The sequence below is a fragment of the Labrus bergylta genome, chromosome 7, assembly GCF_963930695.1.
Source record: "Labrus bergylta chromosome 7, fLabBer1.1, whole genome shotgun sequence".
In the NCBI taxonomy this organism is placed as follows: Eukaryota; Metazoa; Chordata; class Actinopteri; order Labriformes; family Labridae; genus Labrus; species Labrus bergylta.
The window spans coordinates 11,300,481-11,317,153 of record NC_089201.1 but is presented as its reverse complement, the minus strand read 5'-3'; the positions used below and the strand labels follow the sequence as shown (position 1 = coordinate 11,317,153).

The window sequence follows — 16,673 nt, the reverse complement described above, 5'->3', positions numbered from 1 at the left end:
CGGATGAGCCGGCTGTTTGATATATTTTAAATGATGAAAACCACATTCACTAAAGAACAAGTGTTCATCAGCAGATTATTGGCTTCTGCACTCTATACTGTCTGCTGAGTGATAAGACACCTGGTATTATTCAAAGTAAGATCACTGACCTTCAGGTAATTAAAAGTTGTTAAGTAAGGGATAAAGTACAGAGAGACAGAGTTTATTGAGGAACAAGCCCTGTGAATCTACTACATGTCAAAGTAAGTTTCACGCTTTCACAAAAAAATATGTAAAAAGTTTGTCAAAGGCATCGTGAATAAACGTTATATAAACAGTAGTAGGTTGGTTGATGAATTCCTAAACAATCATGCAATCAAGCCTTTCAAGGCATGTAGGAAGGACCCAAGTGCAGATGATCATCGGTTGACTGGTTAGTATTTTTTGTAAAAATGATAGCTTATAGACAGGGGTGGTAGGTAGGCAAACACACAGAAAATAGTGATCAAAAAGAGCCAGGTTAGCCCTTAAGCAGACAGGTCCATGTGCAAAACAACTCCTTAAAAGCACAATACATGGTTAAAGCTCTACCAAGCTCAAGGATTGGCTGGATCTTAATAAATGTTGGTAACATAGTGGAAGTAATGGTCTGGGTTGGTGTTCTTAAATGCTAAGCTACATTAAAAGTTTGTTAAAGGAACAATGTGCATTATTTTACACATAAATACAGCAGAAATCCAGTATATCGTCTGTAAATAACTCTCTGAGTCATGCCTGTCTACAATGAGTGAGACGAGCGAGTCCTGCTGTCTGTGATGATGTCTGAGTCATATTTACATCGTGTTTACATGGCCGGCCGGCTCATCCCCTTATGTATAAAAGCTGTTCAAGTGAAGGACTAGAGAGAAGAAGAATAACCTAGCCTACTCACTGCTTATTTGAATGTCACACAAGTGTTTTTAGATCATTGTCATTCTGTGTGTAAATGCACATACAATGTAAAGCTAAGAGCGAACTAAAGAGCGCTACCATTAGCCTGCTAACACAACAATGTTCGAGACAAGGACCATTGTGTCCGCTGCTTGCGCTTGGTGTTTAATTATGGTGCGTTTCAATTTGATTACTCTTTTCTTGAATGCGAGGGGAGAGGGGTTGGAGGTGTGTCGCTGTAGGAGAGCGGAGGATTCAGTGCGGCGGAGGTGTCGCCACACAGCAGTTTGTTTTGGTTTCATGCTGGTGCTCAAGGGCGACATCTACTGGATCAAAATGTCGCACATTCGTCCTTTAACAAAATGGTGACAACAAAGAACAGGCTGAAAGACGAAGCCTTATACTCTGAAAGTATAACAGAGTTAAACATTTCTTTGACATTACAATGAAACCATGTGTTTAATAACTTGCTTTTGCTGTCGTAGCATAGAGTTGGAAAGAATGACAGGTCATCTTCTACACTTTCTCAGACACCCTGGAAACTCAATCTTGTCAAGGTTCACTTCTGTCCAGCTCGATAAACCCATGCTACCGTAGTATCATTGGCTTTTAAGTGAGTATTAGCATTTGATTGATTTTCATTCTAGATGATAACCTTTATTACCTGCCGTGATAAAAGTCAGATAAAAAACTATTAAGTGACAGTGTAGCCATGCTGCTTACTGGCCCACTGTGGCCCGGCAGAGACATATGGTTATATTCTGCTGAATCCACAATAACTTCAGTATGAATATGATAAATGTCTCCTACCTCTTAGTGCTCCTGTAGCTTGGTCTATTCTTGCTTTCTTATATATTCTCCCGACAACTCTATTATACAGTTTTTGTTCACTTCTGAGACCGGGTCTCCAATGTGGAGGATGTGGGATGTCTTTGTGCAGTGTCGGGTGAATCTGCTCGACCTACCAGTAATTCTTTCATTTTCAGCTAGTTACATGCCTTTTGGGACTTGGTTACATATTGTGGTGCCATGTCTGGTCCACAATTAGCTTTCATGCTGTCAGGCCGTAGAGAAGGTCAACTTCTCCAGTATCCAGTCACAAAACTTCTGCGTCCATGGTGTCCATGTTGTTCAAAGGTATACTCAGCTTTGCTTAGTACTGAAATACATTTTGCCCCATCCTGATTTAAAGGCTTATGCTGTGAGCATTAGCACATGTACGTAGGGAAGTATGAATGCATGACGGTGAAACACTTGGGTGTCAGTTTTGGAGTTAGAAAGAAGGTGAACTAAAACTACTTTTTTGTAATGATTTCCTGACGAAAAAAAGCTAAGACTGTATGCTGTGTATCTCATAAGTCTTCACTTTAAAGTTGGAATGATTAAGCGTCATAGCACCTGAGAACAAAATTCCATGTGTCCCTCGGGTGTTTGTGTTTAAACGTGTTACAATGTGTGAATAAGACACAGTAAACCAGTTTTGCGGTGTGTTGGAAGTTGAATCCTCATAGTCCCCTGACTCTGTGCTAAATTAAACACATCCCAGGCGTGTGTTTGTTCTGGAGATTAATTGATATCATCCTCTCATCTGAGTTTGAATTTTATATCAAACAGCAAACACAAACTGTAAGACTGAACCTTTAAAAGCAAATACGGTCGGTCTCAACCCACTGCAGCAGGTACAATCTGTTCAAACATTGAACATGTAGCCGTACTGTTTGCCTACAGATCCACTTCCTACTGACACACACTCCATTGCTCATCCTAAGCCCAGGTATCTTTGTGAATTTATGCATATGTCCACACATTGAGCTGAAATTTTTCACCAAAGCAGCAACCTCTTGAAGTGCAAATCCCTGCAGTTCGTGGATGGTCCACTTGAGGTTGGCTGCAGAAGCACCAGACTTCACATACACAACCATTCAAAAAAGCCTGGTCTTACATCAGAAATATGTTTACAGCATGGTTAAAAAAAAAGAAAACAGGTCTTAATAGCTCATGTCTCGATCAGCGCACACTGTATGAATTTAGTGATAACTCATCCGTTTAGATTTTTTTGATGGATAAGCGCTATTCACTATAAACCGTAGCTGACCTTGACAGGCGGTGTAACGGTTTGTCAAGAAGCTTAAAACCCGCCTCAGCTCCAGCTCTCAGCATGTCGTTAGGTTAACTGAAAGTTAGTTTTAGACAGCATTTCCAGCATGGCTACTTTCGTTGTCGGGACTCAAAAGTTGAAAGATGGGTGACGTCACTCAGGCTTCGTCCCTTATTATTTACAGTATATGATCTGACCTGACAAATGTGTATGTGAGTGTAGGGCTGGGTATCGTTCAAAAATGTTCGATACAGATACAGATACAGATACCTTGACTTTGATACCAGTTCCTAAACAATACTTTTTTCGATACCAATTTTATAAAATCCATTTTAACAAAAAAATTACATTACACATTATGATACTAATCTTTAGTTTTATTTTTCAGCTCCATGGCATTTTAAAACATTCAAAGCAGTTTCATAACATGAGAATATAAACCATTTTGCCACAATGTGGTTTAACTAAAGCTAAAGTGTTTCAACACTGTCTGTTTTGATCTCTTTGACATTTTTCCAAACTTCACAATGCACACTGTAGTCAAGCCTCTCAAAACACAACAACACACGGCTGGTTAAGCAGCCAATCACCAGCATTATTAGATCCTGGTACAACAAGCATGCTGCATGCTTATTGGCTCACTGACGCTGATGATATTGGCTGCGTTCCTTTTCATACAGCCAGGACACAATCCAGCGAGAGGGGATGACAAGCGGCGAGGGAGGATGATATATTTTAAACGAGACAAAGTTTAAATGATATGCAGACGGCGCACCACAGGCATACGCCGGCGTGGTAATGGTGCAGACCATCAAGCTCTGTAGGTATCGAAATTTGCTTCGAATGACAAGCCATTTTTCGATACTCTGTAGTGTCGAAGCAATTCGATCCTTGCCAAAAAAGTATTGAATTTGATATCCAGCCCTATGTGAGTGTGTGTTGTCTGTTCAGGGGTTTAGAAAACAGAATCTCCATGGAACCATTTAATAGCACTTTAGCTTTTTAGTGTGTGACGGATCTAATCATCCTGTTGTTATCACGTAGTCATGCAAGGTGTGGTTAGGTAACTGTGGAGACGTGTAAGTGTTGTTGTCTTTGTGTTGTTGAAGTATCTCGCCCAAGAGAATTGAATCAGCTTGGGTTCAAATCCAACCTGTGGCTCCTTTCCCACATGTCATTCCTCACTCTCTCTCTCCCTGATTTCCGACTCTATCCACTGTCCTATCTCTCAAATAAAAGCCCAAAAAGCCCAAAAAAACATGTATATATATTTTGTTTAAAATGATGGCTATGGCTGGTGAAATACTTCACGCCACTATAACATATATTTTTGTTCCCTAGATATCACATGACTCTTTGTTACAGTGCTAAATTGTTCTTTGGATAGTTCAGATGGGGCGGACAAGAATGCTAAGTGATTGTTGGAATGAATTTAATTTCAGGCTGTGGCAGTGATTAAACAAGCTCTGAACACAGCGTCTGAAGAGGATGGAGTTACCAAAGCGAAGTTAATTACTGTTTAGCTTTGGGGCTAAGTCATTGCGTTAGCTTGATGACAGACATGCAGTGATTTATTATCAGTGTTTGAGGTTTATAGTTATTACAGCAGGTCAGTAAATGAATTCAGTAGGTAATGCTTAACAGCAGAACATTGTGTTTTGTGTGACCATTGAGGAGAAGAGTAGATCTGTTTTTATTATCAAAGAGGCTTCAAAATAAAACAAGGCAGAATAGAATATGTTTTTGTGTGTTTTCTCTGTCCGCTATCTCTGACAGCTGTCTACCAGGAAGTATATGTTGTTTTTAATGTGATATCACACTGCTCTTTGGTCTACATGCTCTTTGATTTTTCACTTCTGAGAATGAAAATTTCCAGGAAAATTACTTTTAGCAGCTTTCTTGTAAGAAGAAATACGCTGAGATTCATAATATTCAGGAAAGGTGAGTTAGCCTCATTAAAGGGAAATAAGCTTTTATTGCTCTGATGGTGGAGCTCTGTTCTTCATGAGTGAGGAAGACTTTAAAGAAGGAAATCCAAAGGGATGAGAGGGATTAGAATCATGGAAGCCATCTCTACGGGTGATCACCATATCAGTATCTAGCCATTGTTAATCAAAATCAGGCGAGGGGATAATTAATCATAATAGTTTCTATCATGTTTCTCAGTGGATTTTCTCGGTCAAATAAATAACACCCAATTTTGGATTGACACAGAAAGATAGATACATTTGTCTATCCAAAAGATTATTTTCTGTTTTCTGAGTGTTTCTTTCTGTGATGGTTGTTGGGAGCAGATTTCCCCACTTCAAACTTTTCAAAAGAGTTTGGCACTCCTTTTCAGATGGAGGTTTTCAAGAACCTATCTGCTGTATGGGGACAAATTTTAAAGACAAGGACACATATTCGTGCAAATAGTTTCTTCAGGTGCTGTAATTACTGCTCATATCTTTGAGTGACTGCAGACACCTAAAATAGTGTTATAAACTGAAATACATCAAAGCAGCTTCTAATAGAGACGTGTTGCAGTGATAATATTATTTACTGAAGTAACTTAATCCAAACTGAATCATCATTATTGGAATCATAAATCATTAATCCTCTGGGTGAGTTTCAAGTTGCCACATACATTTGTTTTGCTACAGTGAATTAAAGTCAGCAGTAATTAAATATCCAGGCTGCAGATCATGTGGTGGTCCCCTTGACAGAAATCATGATTCAGTCAGATGTTATCGTCCTGCTGATGAGCCAGCTTCAGGAAAATACAAAGTGGAAGCTTAACAACCCATTTTGCATTTGAGTCATTATCCGACTTTGATCCACTGCTGGCTGAATGTTAATTATTGCATCACAGCATAGTGCCGCTTTTCTCTGCAACTTTGATTCACTGATGTTTTTCATCCCTAAAACATCACAGAGGACTGACCACAAACAGAATAAAACAACATTCAGTTCAGCTCAAGTGTCTGCTCACAATGCAGCAAAGGAAATATATGCAGCACCTGCAGACACCACAAAAGACACATGGAAATGAATGAGCTGTGTTTTTTTTTTTATTACTGCTACTCAAAATAGAATTATTATTCATTCATTAATTCCTCGTTTAAATGCAGTGACAGCTAATGTTTTAAAAGTTATTTAGAAATTGATTCCTTTGTTGTCATTTTTTTTAGGTTTAAACCAGGACTAAAGTTGGGTGGTTGCATTAAAATAAATACAAAATCTCTTAGTAAGAAAGAGAATGGATAGCTAGAAAAAAACAAGTATTCCTGAAGTTTAGCATGAAGTTTAAGTGTCATGTCAGAGACTGTTTGAAACATGAAGTCTCAGTGACATCACCCTTTGGTTTCTGGAGAGCTGTTTTGAAGAACAACATTTGAAATGCTGTCTTTAAGATTCAGCCTTGTAACAGGCAAAGCCTTTAGACCTTAGAGTTAGACACAAGCTAAGCGCATTGTGCCTAACGAACAAGGAGCTGTCAGTCAACTGAGCCGTGCCCCTAAACTTGTACATTTACTCAATACTCTAAGCCTAGATATTATTAGATGTGTCATAAAAGAATCATTGCCCCCAGGGGCGGCTGAGACTGTCGTCTCCCAACCAGAAGGTCGGGGGTTAGATCCCCGGCTCCTTCAGCTACATGTCCGATGTGTCCTCAGGCAAGACACCTAACCCCAAGTTGCTCCTGCTGCTTCGCCAGGGGCGTATGAATGTGTATGAATGGGATTAATTACGTCTGATGCTCACTTTACATAGAAACCTCTACCATCAGTGTGTGAATGTGTAGGTGTGACCTGCGGTGTAAAAGCGCTTTGAGTGGTCAGAAGACTAAAAAAGTGCTATACAAGTCCTAAAACCCTATTACAATTTTATTAAATAAAAAAAAAATGATTTTTTTTTGTACCAGGCTGCAACATGTTTATTACTGCTGTAAAAATAATGATGATGCTGTTTAACACATGTTATACCCATGTGCCGTAAAACACAATCCAACCTTAGGCTTCAAGGCTGCAACTGAGCACTAAATGCCAAAATGCAGATAACCTACACTAAATTCAGTCCCTGAACACATCCTGGACGGAGACAGAGCTCTGAATCCACTGCTGCTAATGTGCTGCACATGCTCTTCTTTCTGTGTAGGTGATTGATTTTTGACAGTACAATTATGTCATATTTTTTTAATCTTCTATGAGGATTAAAAATATGACATAAGGGATGATGTGCCATTTCCGAAAAAAAAGATTTGCACCCTTGTACCCTTGAAGCTGCAGAGCTAACAACGAGTCAAGGGCACTAAAAAAAAACAGAGGATTTTGGATTGGGACAAAATGTTAGTGTGAACTTTAGAAAAAAAAACAGCTGCAGTTTTGGATTACACAAAAGTGGCTCATTCACCGTAGTTGCTCTAAGAAATGCTTATCAGCTAAAAAAAAAAAAAAAAAAAAAAGAAAGAAAAAAGACTCGCGGGGATAAATCAAAGATTCAGGTTGCATTTTTTAAATCCTGCTGCTGCAGAAAATGTTGGTTGGGATATATTTGTTCAAAGCCTTATAAAAAGTCTGAAGTGCACATACGGGATAGGCAGTGCATGTACACACACAGAATCCCATAATGAGTAAAGGCAAGCAGTGAGTCTACCTGACAAGCACACCTCAAAATATGGCAGAACAATTGGAGATAACGAGAAAGGAGAAGAAGAATTCTGAAGACAATTAAGCATGACACAAAAAAGACAGAGAGGGGTAAACAGCTTAAAAAAGTGAAACATAAAAGATTATGTTTGAACGGCTCTCTGCTGGAGGGGCTGACAACAATCACACAGTCTCACAGTTGTGCTGCTGAATAGCTGCTTACTCTTAATGCATTAGTCTGGCTTTGACAGGGTTTGAGTATCTCATGATAGCCTGAAATCTATTCCAGATGCTTCAACACTGTTACAATTAAATGTACAAAATGTATAATTTTATGACAATGTTTACATTCAAATATCTAAACAAATTAAAAATGGACTAACTCTGTTATTTATATATTTTTTTTTTTGTTGAGTTCTTACATTACCTCAAATATTTCCAACAGTTATCAAAGCCAGAGAAATCCTTCATTTTATAGTTGTAACGGCACGTGTCTTATCGAGGCGGCCGCCATGATGAGCCGCCATGACAGACAGAAAGTTTATCGTTGCCGTGGAAACAACAGATGTTACGTCATAGTCCACTAAATGAGGAAGCTGGAATTGCTACTGGAAGCTGCCGTACTGTTGCTATATGTGCTGCTTTGATAAATACATCATGTAAATTATACTTGTTCGTTTTCATTGGGTGTGTGTGTGGGGGGAATATCAGAGAGAACTCCCATGATTCCCCACGAGCCTCGACGTCATCTTTGTTATTGTAGGATTGATTGAGAGCCCCCTGGCAGCGTAATCTACATATTGTATCTTTTAGTCGTTAGAAAGAGATTCACTTTGTAACACATTAGTCAGTTTAACTTGAAGTTCTTGCAGTTCTGTGTTTTATTTTTCCTGTTTGTTGGTGGGAACATCGTCCCATACTGAGTGTTACTTTCTGTAAGTGAAGTTTCTGTGTTGTTTTATACAGGCTCTGATGCCTACGGTTGATTTTATCCCTTTATATTTATATATTGAATGTTACCACATTCTTTACATTTGTCCTCATGCCGCATATTTAGCTCACAATGCTAACCCACCCAATGTTAAAGCCAAGTCACATCAAAGATAACAAACCACTTCACTCACATATAAGGGCAGCCAAGGCCAAAAGCTGTACTCTGCTCAATGGTTTGTTTCTCTCATAATATTCCACCAGGAGCTGAAGACAAGAAAAACTGAAAACACAGACTACTGCCTCTGAAATGGAACAGTTCGAGATTAAGTTGTCTCTATTTTATTACAAATGGCTTTTCGGGTTTTCTAGTGTGTCCCAGTGTTTGGTGGGCAAAATACGTCAATACTGCCAAACAAATAATGACAGCTGTTCAGAAGTTCACTCCTTAAAACTAACCAAAAAGGTCAATGACCCTTTGAAAGGTGGATTTATTGAAATCCTAACATATATCTCCTTGTGGTTTGATGTCACTCTTGTGTGTGCATGTAGACTTAGATTTGCTAATATCTCAGCATAATACAAAAATTAGCAGCATGCTACATGAACGCCTTAACTCATAGTCTAAAATACTGGACAGTGTGTATCATGGCGCTCTGACATTTATCACAAACTGTGTCTTCCTCAGCATTGTACTCTATACCCTAAGGTCATTTTGTATGTATGCACTGCCTTGTGCATTGCCATATCATCATTTATAAAGCCATTCCAGGCAAAATTTCAGACTATACCTTTACTTCCTTTGAATCCTTTAGTCTGGAATCCACGACCTATGTTTTTGGACATTGTGCAATTTGTAGTTCCCAAAGTCTGAACAAGTTGGGAAACTATAAGCTTGAAGGTTTTCTGCCTCCTTTGCTTTGACAAATAAACATCTACTTAGTGAGATGGATGTTTTTACCTCCTGAAAAGTCTTGAATCCAGGGTTTCTGTGTGTGAATGTTTTAGCTGATCATTTTAACGTTTGATTGTTTTTGTTGCTGAAACGTTGTATTGCTGCTATTCTTGGCTAAAAGAGACCCCAATCTCCATGGGACTAAGTAAAGGTTAAATAACTAAATAAAACAGAGAAAGGTTAGGGATTTAATCGCTCTGGTTTTCTGACAGTCACATAGTCACAGAGATGAGGTGGAGATGAATTTAGAGAGTAAGGTCTCTCTGTCTATTAACCTGACTGAACCTTATCAAAAACTAAAGATGATAATGATATCAAGAAGTTAGTAATTATGCGTTAATATCGTCAATGGCTTAATTTGTAAAAAGCCAGAGAACAACAACAAAACAAAGAAAGATGATCACCAGAGGTCAGGTGAACACTTGAATCATTGTCACCTTTATATTAATTGATAAACAGAAAGTGATTGAGATGCATAGTTTATTAATATAACACATAAGCATATTAAACAATTAGCATATTAATGTTATCATAAGGTCTTTAAATGATATCAAACTAAGATTTTTGTTTTATCTAGAAACTAAAAGGCCATTAATGTGTCCTTTCCTGAAAGCATCTTAATTCTAGATATTATCAGATTGTAACATTAAAGTTGTCTCCTCAGCAGCTGTCAGTCTTCTCCATGCCATGGTGTATAGAGCGTCCCATGGCTGCTGATCATGAAACTGCTGTGTGCAGTTCACTGACATCACCTGCATCGGTCCACAATGATGACAGGCAACACAAATATTTGAGAGGAAAGTGCCAATGTGACATAAACAAATCCTGAACAGTGTACAGTACAGGATTACTGGCACAAGTTGCTCATATTTACGCCTGCGTGCGCTCTGACCACACACACACACACACACACACACAAACACCTCATTTAAAGGGCAGCAGCACTTTAATGAATTCATGACATATATTTTTGTCCTTATATGACCTCATGCTATGAACAGCCCTCAAGGATTTGGGTTCTGTGACTGAGCTGAAGGCAAACGCACACATGCGCGCGCGCGCACACACGCGCGCACGCACACACGCACACACACACACGCACACACACACACGCACACACACACACACACCTTCCTAACTGCAGAGTTAGAGTCCTGCTGGACCAGGTATCATAACCCTTAATTTCTCCTCAAATGCCTGTACTCTCTCACCTTCCTTCTGCTCATCTTTTTCACTCATTTCCTCCATCTTTCTCCCTGCTCGTCCCTATGGAGCTTCTGAAAATAGCAGCCAAGGGAAAAGTGGGTCAGCTGCCATGCAGAGGTGGGAGGGGAGGGGGGGTGTAGTGCATTTTTCTGTATGTTTCCCAACGATTTGTCCAAATACTGTACTTCCATGTCTTACATTTTGGAGATTTTCTTTTCATGAAGTGTTGCACAACTAAGACAAACAGTTTACTGTTTTTGCAGAGTTTCAGTGCACATGACACCTGAGCATTTTGCCTTATCTCATTTTTTGATAATAGAAACAGACAACAGACAACATAAGTTGTAAATCTAACAAAAAATAATGTTTTAAGCAGTGGAAGAGATCACAAGTTGACGTCTTCACAATGTTTGTTTGATAAAACTCACCCTTAATTTACTATTTAAAATGATATCCTTCTATATAATAATAATAATAATAATATTTTTTAAATAATAAATAATTTGATAATTACAAAATTAGGAAAGTAAAAAATAGTTATATTTAGTCCACAAACCGACAAGGTGTGGGCTGAATTCTTTGGTTTATTATTCCCACCTTTTTTTCATGACATACTCTGTTTGGCAACTCTAACTATAAACCAAAACACAATGTTCAAAATGATTCATACAAAAAGAAGGAAGAAAACTGAAGTCACAGTCACATACTAAACAAGTAGGAACCAGAACATACAATAAGTTACAATCATTTAAAAAATACCAATCCTCAAGTATTATCTTTATATTTTTCATCATCCTAAAACCCATGTGTGGTCTGGGGTACATTCAATCTGAAAGGACATGTTTCTTTTCAACAATGTAAAACATTTGAAACAGGCTTTCTAACCACACACATATTTTATGCAATCAGCAGCCTTATGAGTATAAAACATCTTCTTGTGAAACAAAAGGAAGGTCAGTGTGTTCATTGCAACACAATTTCTGTTAATGTCAATGTTTTACTTTGCTGTGTGGGTGCTTTACTGGCCCATGTGTCTATGTGTGTTATAGTATAAGTTGAATAATGGCAACTATAGAATCCGCTGATTGTAGTATCTTAGACCTCGTTCTGGACTACAAATGGCCAATCACATGAAAGGGGAAATCCTTTATCACAAGGGTAAGTTCATGTCTCGAAAGCCTTTATAGTGAATGGAGATTTAAGGACGAGAAAAAAAAGCGAGACATGAAGACAAAATACAACAACAGTACAAAAACAAGCCAATAAACCTTGTTCTACTGTCAGGAGGGCGGGCTAGAACCACCCAACTAAGAACTGCAAAGTGTGCAAGGCAAACATCTCCTGAGAAAACCAAATCCACAGAGATAAAACTCTCTCAAAAGGGAACGTGCCTGAAAGGGAAAAAGTCTTCTCAAATAAATCCCCTCGGAAATCCCCCTGGCTGTGCTGCTTACTGTTTATGTAAATCTCATTATATCAGCACATGATTAAAGCACATACACAACCTCTGTCCATTCAGATTCGATGATGTAGTCCCTACTATACTAAGCTTTAATGTTTAATCCTGAGCAGTCAAAATGCAATAAAAGATTCTCATGGTACAAGAGCATCGGTGTTACAAGGTTTCTGAAGTGAATTTGCACAACAAAGTCTGAACAATTAAGTGAGACCTTGTTGACGCTGGATAACTTTCTTCTGTATAACGAGTAGGCACACAGCTCTCAGACATCTGAGTGATCCCATTCAGAGTCAAGGGTCGCTGCTGTTTTGACTGGAAGCTTCATTTATAACAGTGAAATACTGTCCGTTTTCAGCTGTGCACAAACTCGACTCATGTGGCCTTGTGGTGGAACTAATTCTCCGTTATGTGTTAAACTTGGCCTAATGGGTGCAATCCAAACATCACAGAAAGGGGACTAGTGACTGAAAAAAAGGAGAGGTCCATGTGTGAGAGTATACAAGTTATTTGTTTGGTATAAAAGAACTGCTCTGCGTACATTAAACAGATCATTGACGTAAGCCATACGTCTTTGTCAGTCACACTCTTTACTAAATAATTCCTATATTTTTTTAATTTATCTGAAATATTTTCCGCAAAAAGAATAGCATAGAGATATAACTACCGGTATCTTCTTGTCTCAGTTTAAGTAGTTGTTACATGTGGTGTAGATTCAGCCTTAAGTTTCCCTGGAATTCCTCTCACAACATTTTATATGCGTTTGCTAGCAGTGCAAAACTGTATGCATTGTTTTTATTTAGCCTTACTGTATCTCCCTGTTATAACTCTGCCCCCCCTCCCCCCCCAAGGACAGGTATTTCTATAAACCATTTGTCAAACTTTTCTGTCAGGTCTACTGCCCAAACAACAATGAAGGCTCACAAACAATGATTTCCATTAAAATGTTTTTCCTGTCACAGCGGCTTGTTAAATTCCACTAGTGTATTGCCTGCATCCTGTATCACCTATCTGACCTTTAGATCTTGTCTCACTTAGCATTTGCTTTTACAAAATGCAGCAGCTTGAATCCTTACTGGTTTGTATAAATCTGTATTTGACTTTTTTTTTCTGTTCCAGTCACAATAAGGACCTCACTAGAAATGAGTAGCTCAGCATGTCCACATTTGACATAAATATGGCTTTGTTGTAGACCTATAGGGGACTGTTTAGTCCAGGTTGATCTTTACTTTGTATCACAGCGAGAAGCAGCACAGCAGCCCAACCTAGTTTGTCATGGTTTGTCATTAAATGGGATCCAGGCGCCCTGAGGAAAAACAGCAACACTTAAGTGGTCTGTTGATGGGTAGTTTATCATCAGGGTCCCTGGACTGTAGATCATCACCTTAAGAGATAAATGTGTAGCACATTCAGAAACACATTTTCACATCGGTATTCATGTAAAACCCTTTAAAGAAACCATTCTTTTAAATTTAGTTTGTAACAATGTGCAATAAGGGTTGCTACACAAACACAAATCCTGATTCATTTTTGACTCGTTTATTTCAGAGGTATGTGGATGTATTGGATTTAGTCACTGATCCGTTCTCTGCTGTTTTTCCTAGGATTCAAGTGTCCTGTCTGCTCCAAGTCTGTGGCGTCCAACGAAATGGAAGTTCACTTCATCATGTGTCTAAGCAAGCCTCGCCTCTCCTACAATGGTAAGGATTGCCTTTGTCTGTAGTTATGTTTTCTTTGAATTGGATAAGGACACTGAAGATCTGGTATTTGAACTAAAACCAGTAATAATAAAATTAATATGGCCCTGGTTTTTCAAGGCCGTGTCCTTTTTATATTTATTAGTCATCCCAGTAGTATGCTGAGTCTCTTGTCACTGCTTCTGTGCTGAAAAATATTCATGACAAAGTAGGCGGGTCTACAGACTGTTGTTGAGCTAGTCCTTCCAAAACACGATAAATATGAATGAGGGGAAATGAGGAAATCATTAAAATTCATAAAAGGAGTTTATACAACCCAATATAATCATTCATGCTCTGCAGACCTGAAAAATACAAGCACATCTTGCACTGCTAAGACCCCAAATGGAATTAAACCCCTGCCGTAGCATGTAACGTCTTTAGTTTCACAAGATGTTCCTGGCTCAATCACAGGCCATCGTGTCTGTATGTGAGTTCTATTTTTTATGTTTTATTCAACAGCGGATTACTTGTCTTAACCGACAAGAAACCTGCAACACAGTTGCTCATATAATAGCAGATGTAGCATTGACTACCATGCCAAAGGGTCAAAGCAATAACAAATAATGATAGTGAACTCATACTCCTGCTGATGCACACCTTGACAGCATATTTAATAAACATTAATAAAGTGCTGCATAACTGGCTGTCAGTCTCAGGACTTTTCTCAATGGGTCCATGCAAGCACATGACCTAAAGATACAGCTCTCTCTTAGTTTTTAATTTAACAATCTAGCATTTACACAGTATGGAAAACGGTAACATTTTAATTTCTACAAACAATGGCGGTTATGGGTTAAAGATATGATGACAGGGAGGCGTCTGTTTTATATATTAATTAGCTTTCTCTGTACAGTTAAGCTAGATATAGCCCCCATTTTAGGAAAAAAATACAAATTATTTGTCCTCTGATACTGAACAACTAGTTCAGAGAAAAGGTTAATATTTTATTGTCTTTCTGTATTTGTTTGATATCTATGCTTTGCTAAGGTTTGGGGATAAGGCTAAATGGAAGGGACATTTTCTCATACAGATTGTCCATCCATCCATTTTCTTCTTCTTCTGTCACTACCTATAGCTCATGACCATAAGTTTGGGTTGACACGAACATTCACGAGTAGATTCAAAGCTTTGCCTTCAGACTCAGTTCCCTCTCCACCCCAACCGCATTACTGCTGACGCCGCACCAATCCACCTGTCAATCTCATGGTCCGTCTTTCCTGGCATAGAACCATGGAATTAGACTTTGAGGTGTTGACCATCATACCAATCGCTTTGCACTCGGCTGAAAACCGCCGCAATCCATGCTGGAGGTCCCAGCTTGAGAAAGCCAACAAAACCACGTCATCTGCAAAGGCAGAGATGACATTTTGAGGACTCCCACCTGGAAACCCTCCTCCCCCAGCTGTGTCTTCAGATACTGTCCATGACAATCGCAAACAGAATCCGTGACTAGGGACAACCCTAGCAGAGGAAGATACTCATCAGAAACGTGTTTGACTTTGTGCCGAGGATGTGGCTTTGGTCATACAGAGACTGGATGGTTTGTTGAAATGGCCCCTGGACCCTATATTCCTTCTGAATAACCCCCCAAGGGACATGGTCATAGTCCTTCTCCAAATCCAAAAAGTATGTGCAGACTCGATGAGCAAAATCCATTGCTCCCCCCATAAGCCCAGCAAGGGTAGAGAGTGGGTCGTCTGTCCCACAGCCAGGATGGAATCCGCTTTTTTCTCCTGTATCCAAGTTGGACAATTAGTTGGAGCCTCCTTTCCAGCACCCCAAAGTAAACTTTCCCTTAGAGGCTGAATAGTGTGACACCTCGATTGTTGGAGCACACCCTTCAGTCTCCATCCCGGTCTGCCACTACACAGACACTGTACTAGTAGGGCCGCAGTGGCTCAATGGTAGAGCTGGTCGTCTCTCAAACAGAAGGTTTGGAGCTCAATCCCCAGCTCCTACAGTCCAATGTGTCCTTGGGCACTTAACCCGAAGTTGCTCCCGCTGCTTGCAAAGGTGAAAGAATGGGATAGCTAATACTGATGGCCACTTTACATAGCAGCCTCTGCCATCAGTGTATGAATGGTTAAGTGTGACCTGTGGTGTAAAAGCACTTTGAGTAGTCAGAAGACTAGAAAAGCACTATAAAGTATGAGTCCATTTGCCATTTACCTCAACATGACATTGAAGAAGCGTGTCAGCCAAGACAGCCCAACAATGTCCAGAGCCTTCAGCATCTGATGGTTTGCCAGAACTTCCTTGTTGCCAACCACAAGGTTGCTACCAGGACAGGCACAGACGGTCTTCTGGCCACAACACCTAGCAGCTGCTTCCACAAAGGAGGCTTTGAACATGGACCACTCATGCGCCATGTCCCCAACCCCATATGCACAAGAAATTCTTCCAGAGGTGGGTGTCAATGACCTCATGGACAGGGGCCTCCGCCATATCTTCCTAGTTCACCCGCACTACACATTGAAGTTTACCAGGTCTGTCCAGCAGCCTTCCCCGCCATGTGATCTTACTCACCACCAGGAGATGATCAGTTGCCAGCTCCGCTCCTCTCTTCATTTGAGTGTCCAATACATATTCAATTTTTCAATTCAATTTTATTTGTATAGCGTCAACTCATAACAAGTGTTATCTCAAGACACTTTACAAAAAGCAGGTAAAATACCTTACTTATTGCTATGTTACAAAGATCCGGCCTATCCATCATGAGCACTTTAGCAAAGCAGCAAAAGTTACAGTGGTA

At 39.5% G+C, this 16,673-nt stretch overlaps 1 protein-coding gene across 1 annotated transcript in view; it reads left to right on the top strand.

Annotated features, from left to right (window-relative positions):
• znrf1 (zinc and ring finger 1) overlaps window positions 1-16,673 on the top strand; it is a 61,502-nt gene that overhangs the window by 28,166 nt on the left and 16,663 nt on the right. The window contains exon 2 of the mRNA XM_065956737.1: window positions 13,787-13,882. Within this exon, the coding sequence (XP_065812809.1) occupies window positions 13,787-13,882 (96 nt within the window). The remainder of the gene's footprint in view (window positions 1-13,786; window positions 13,883-16,673) is intronic.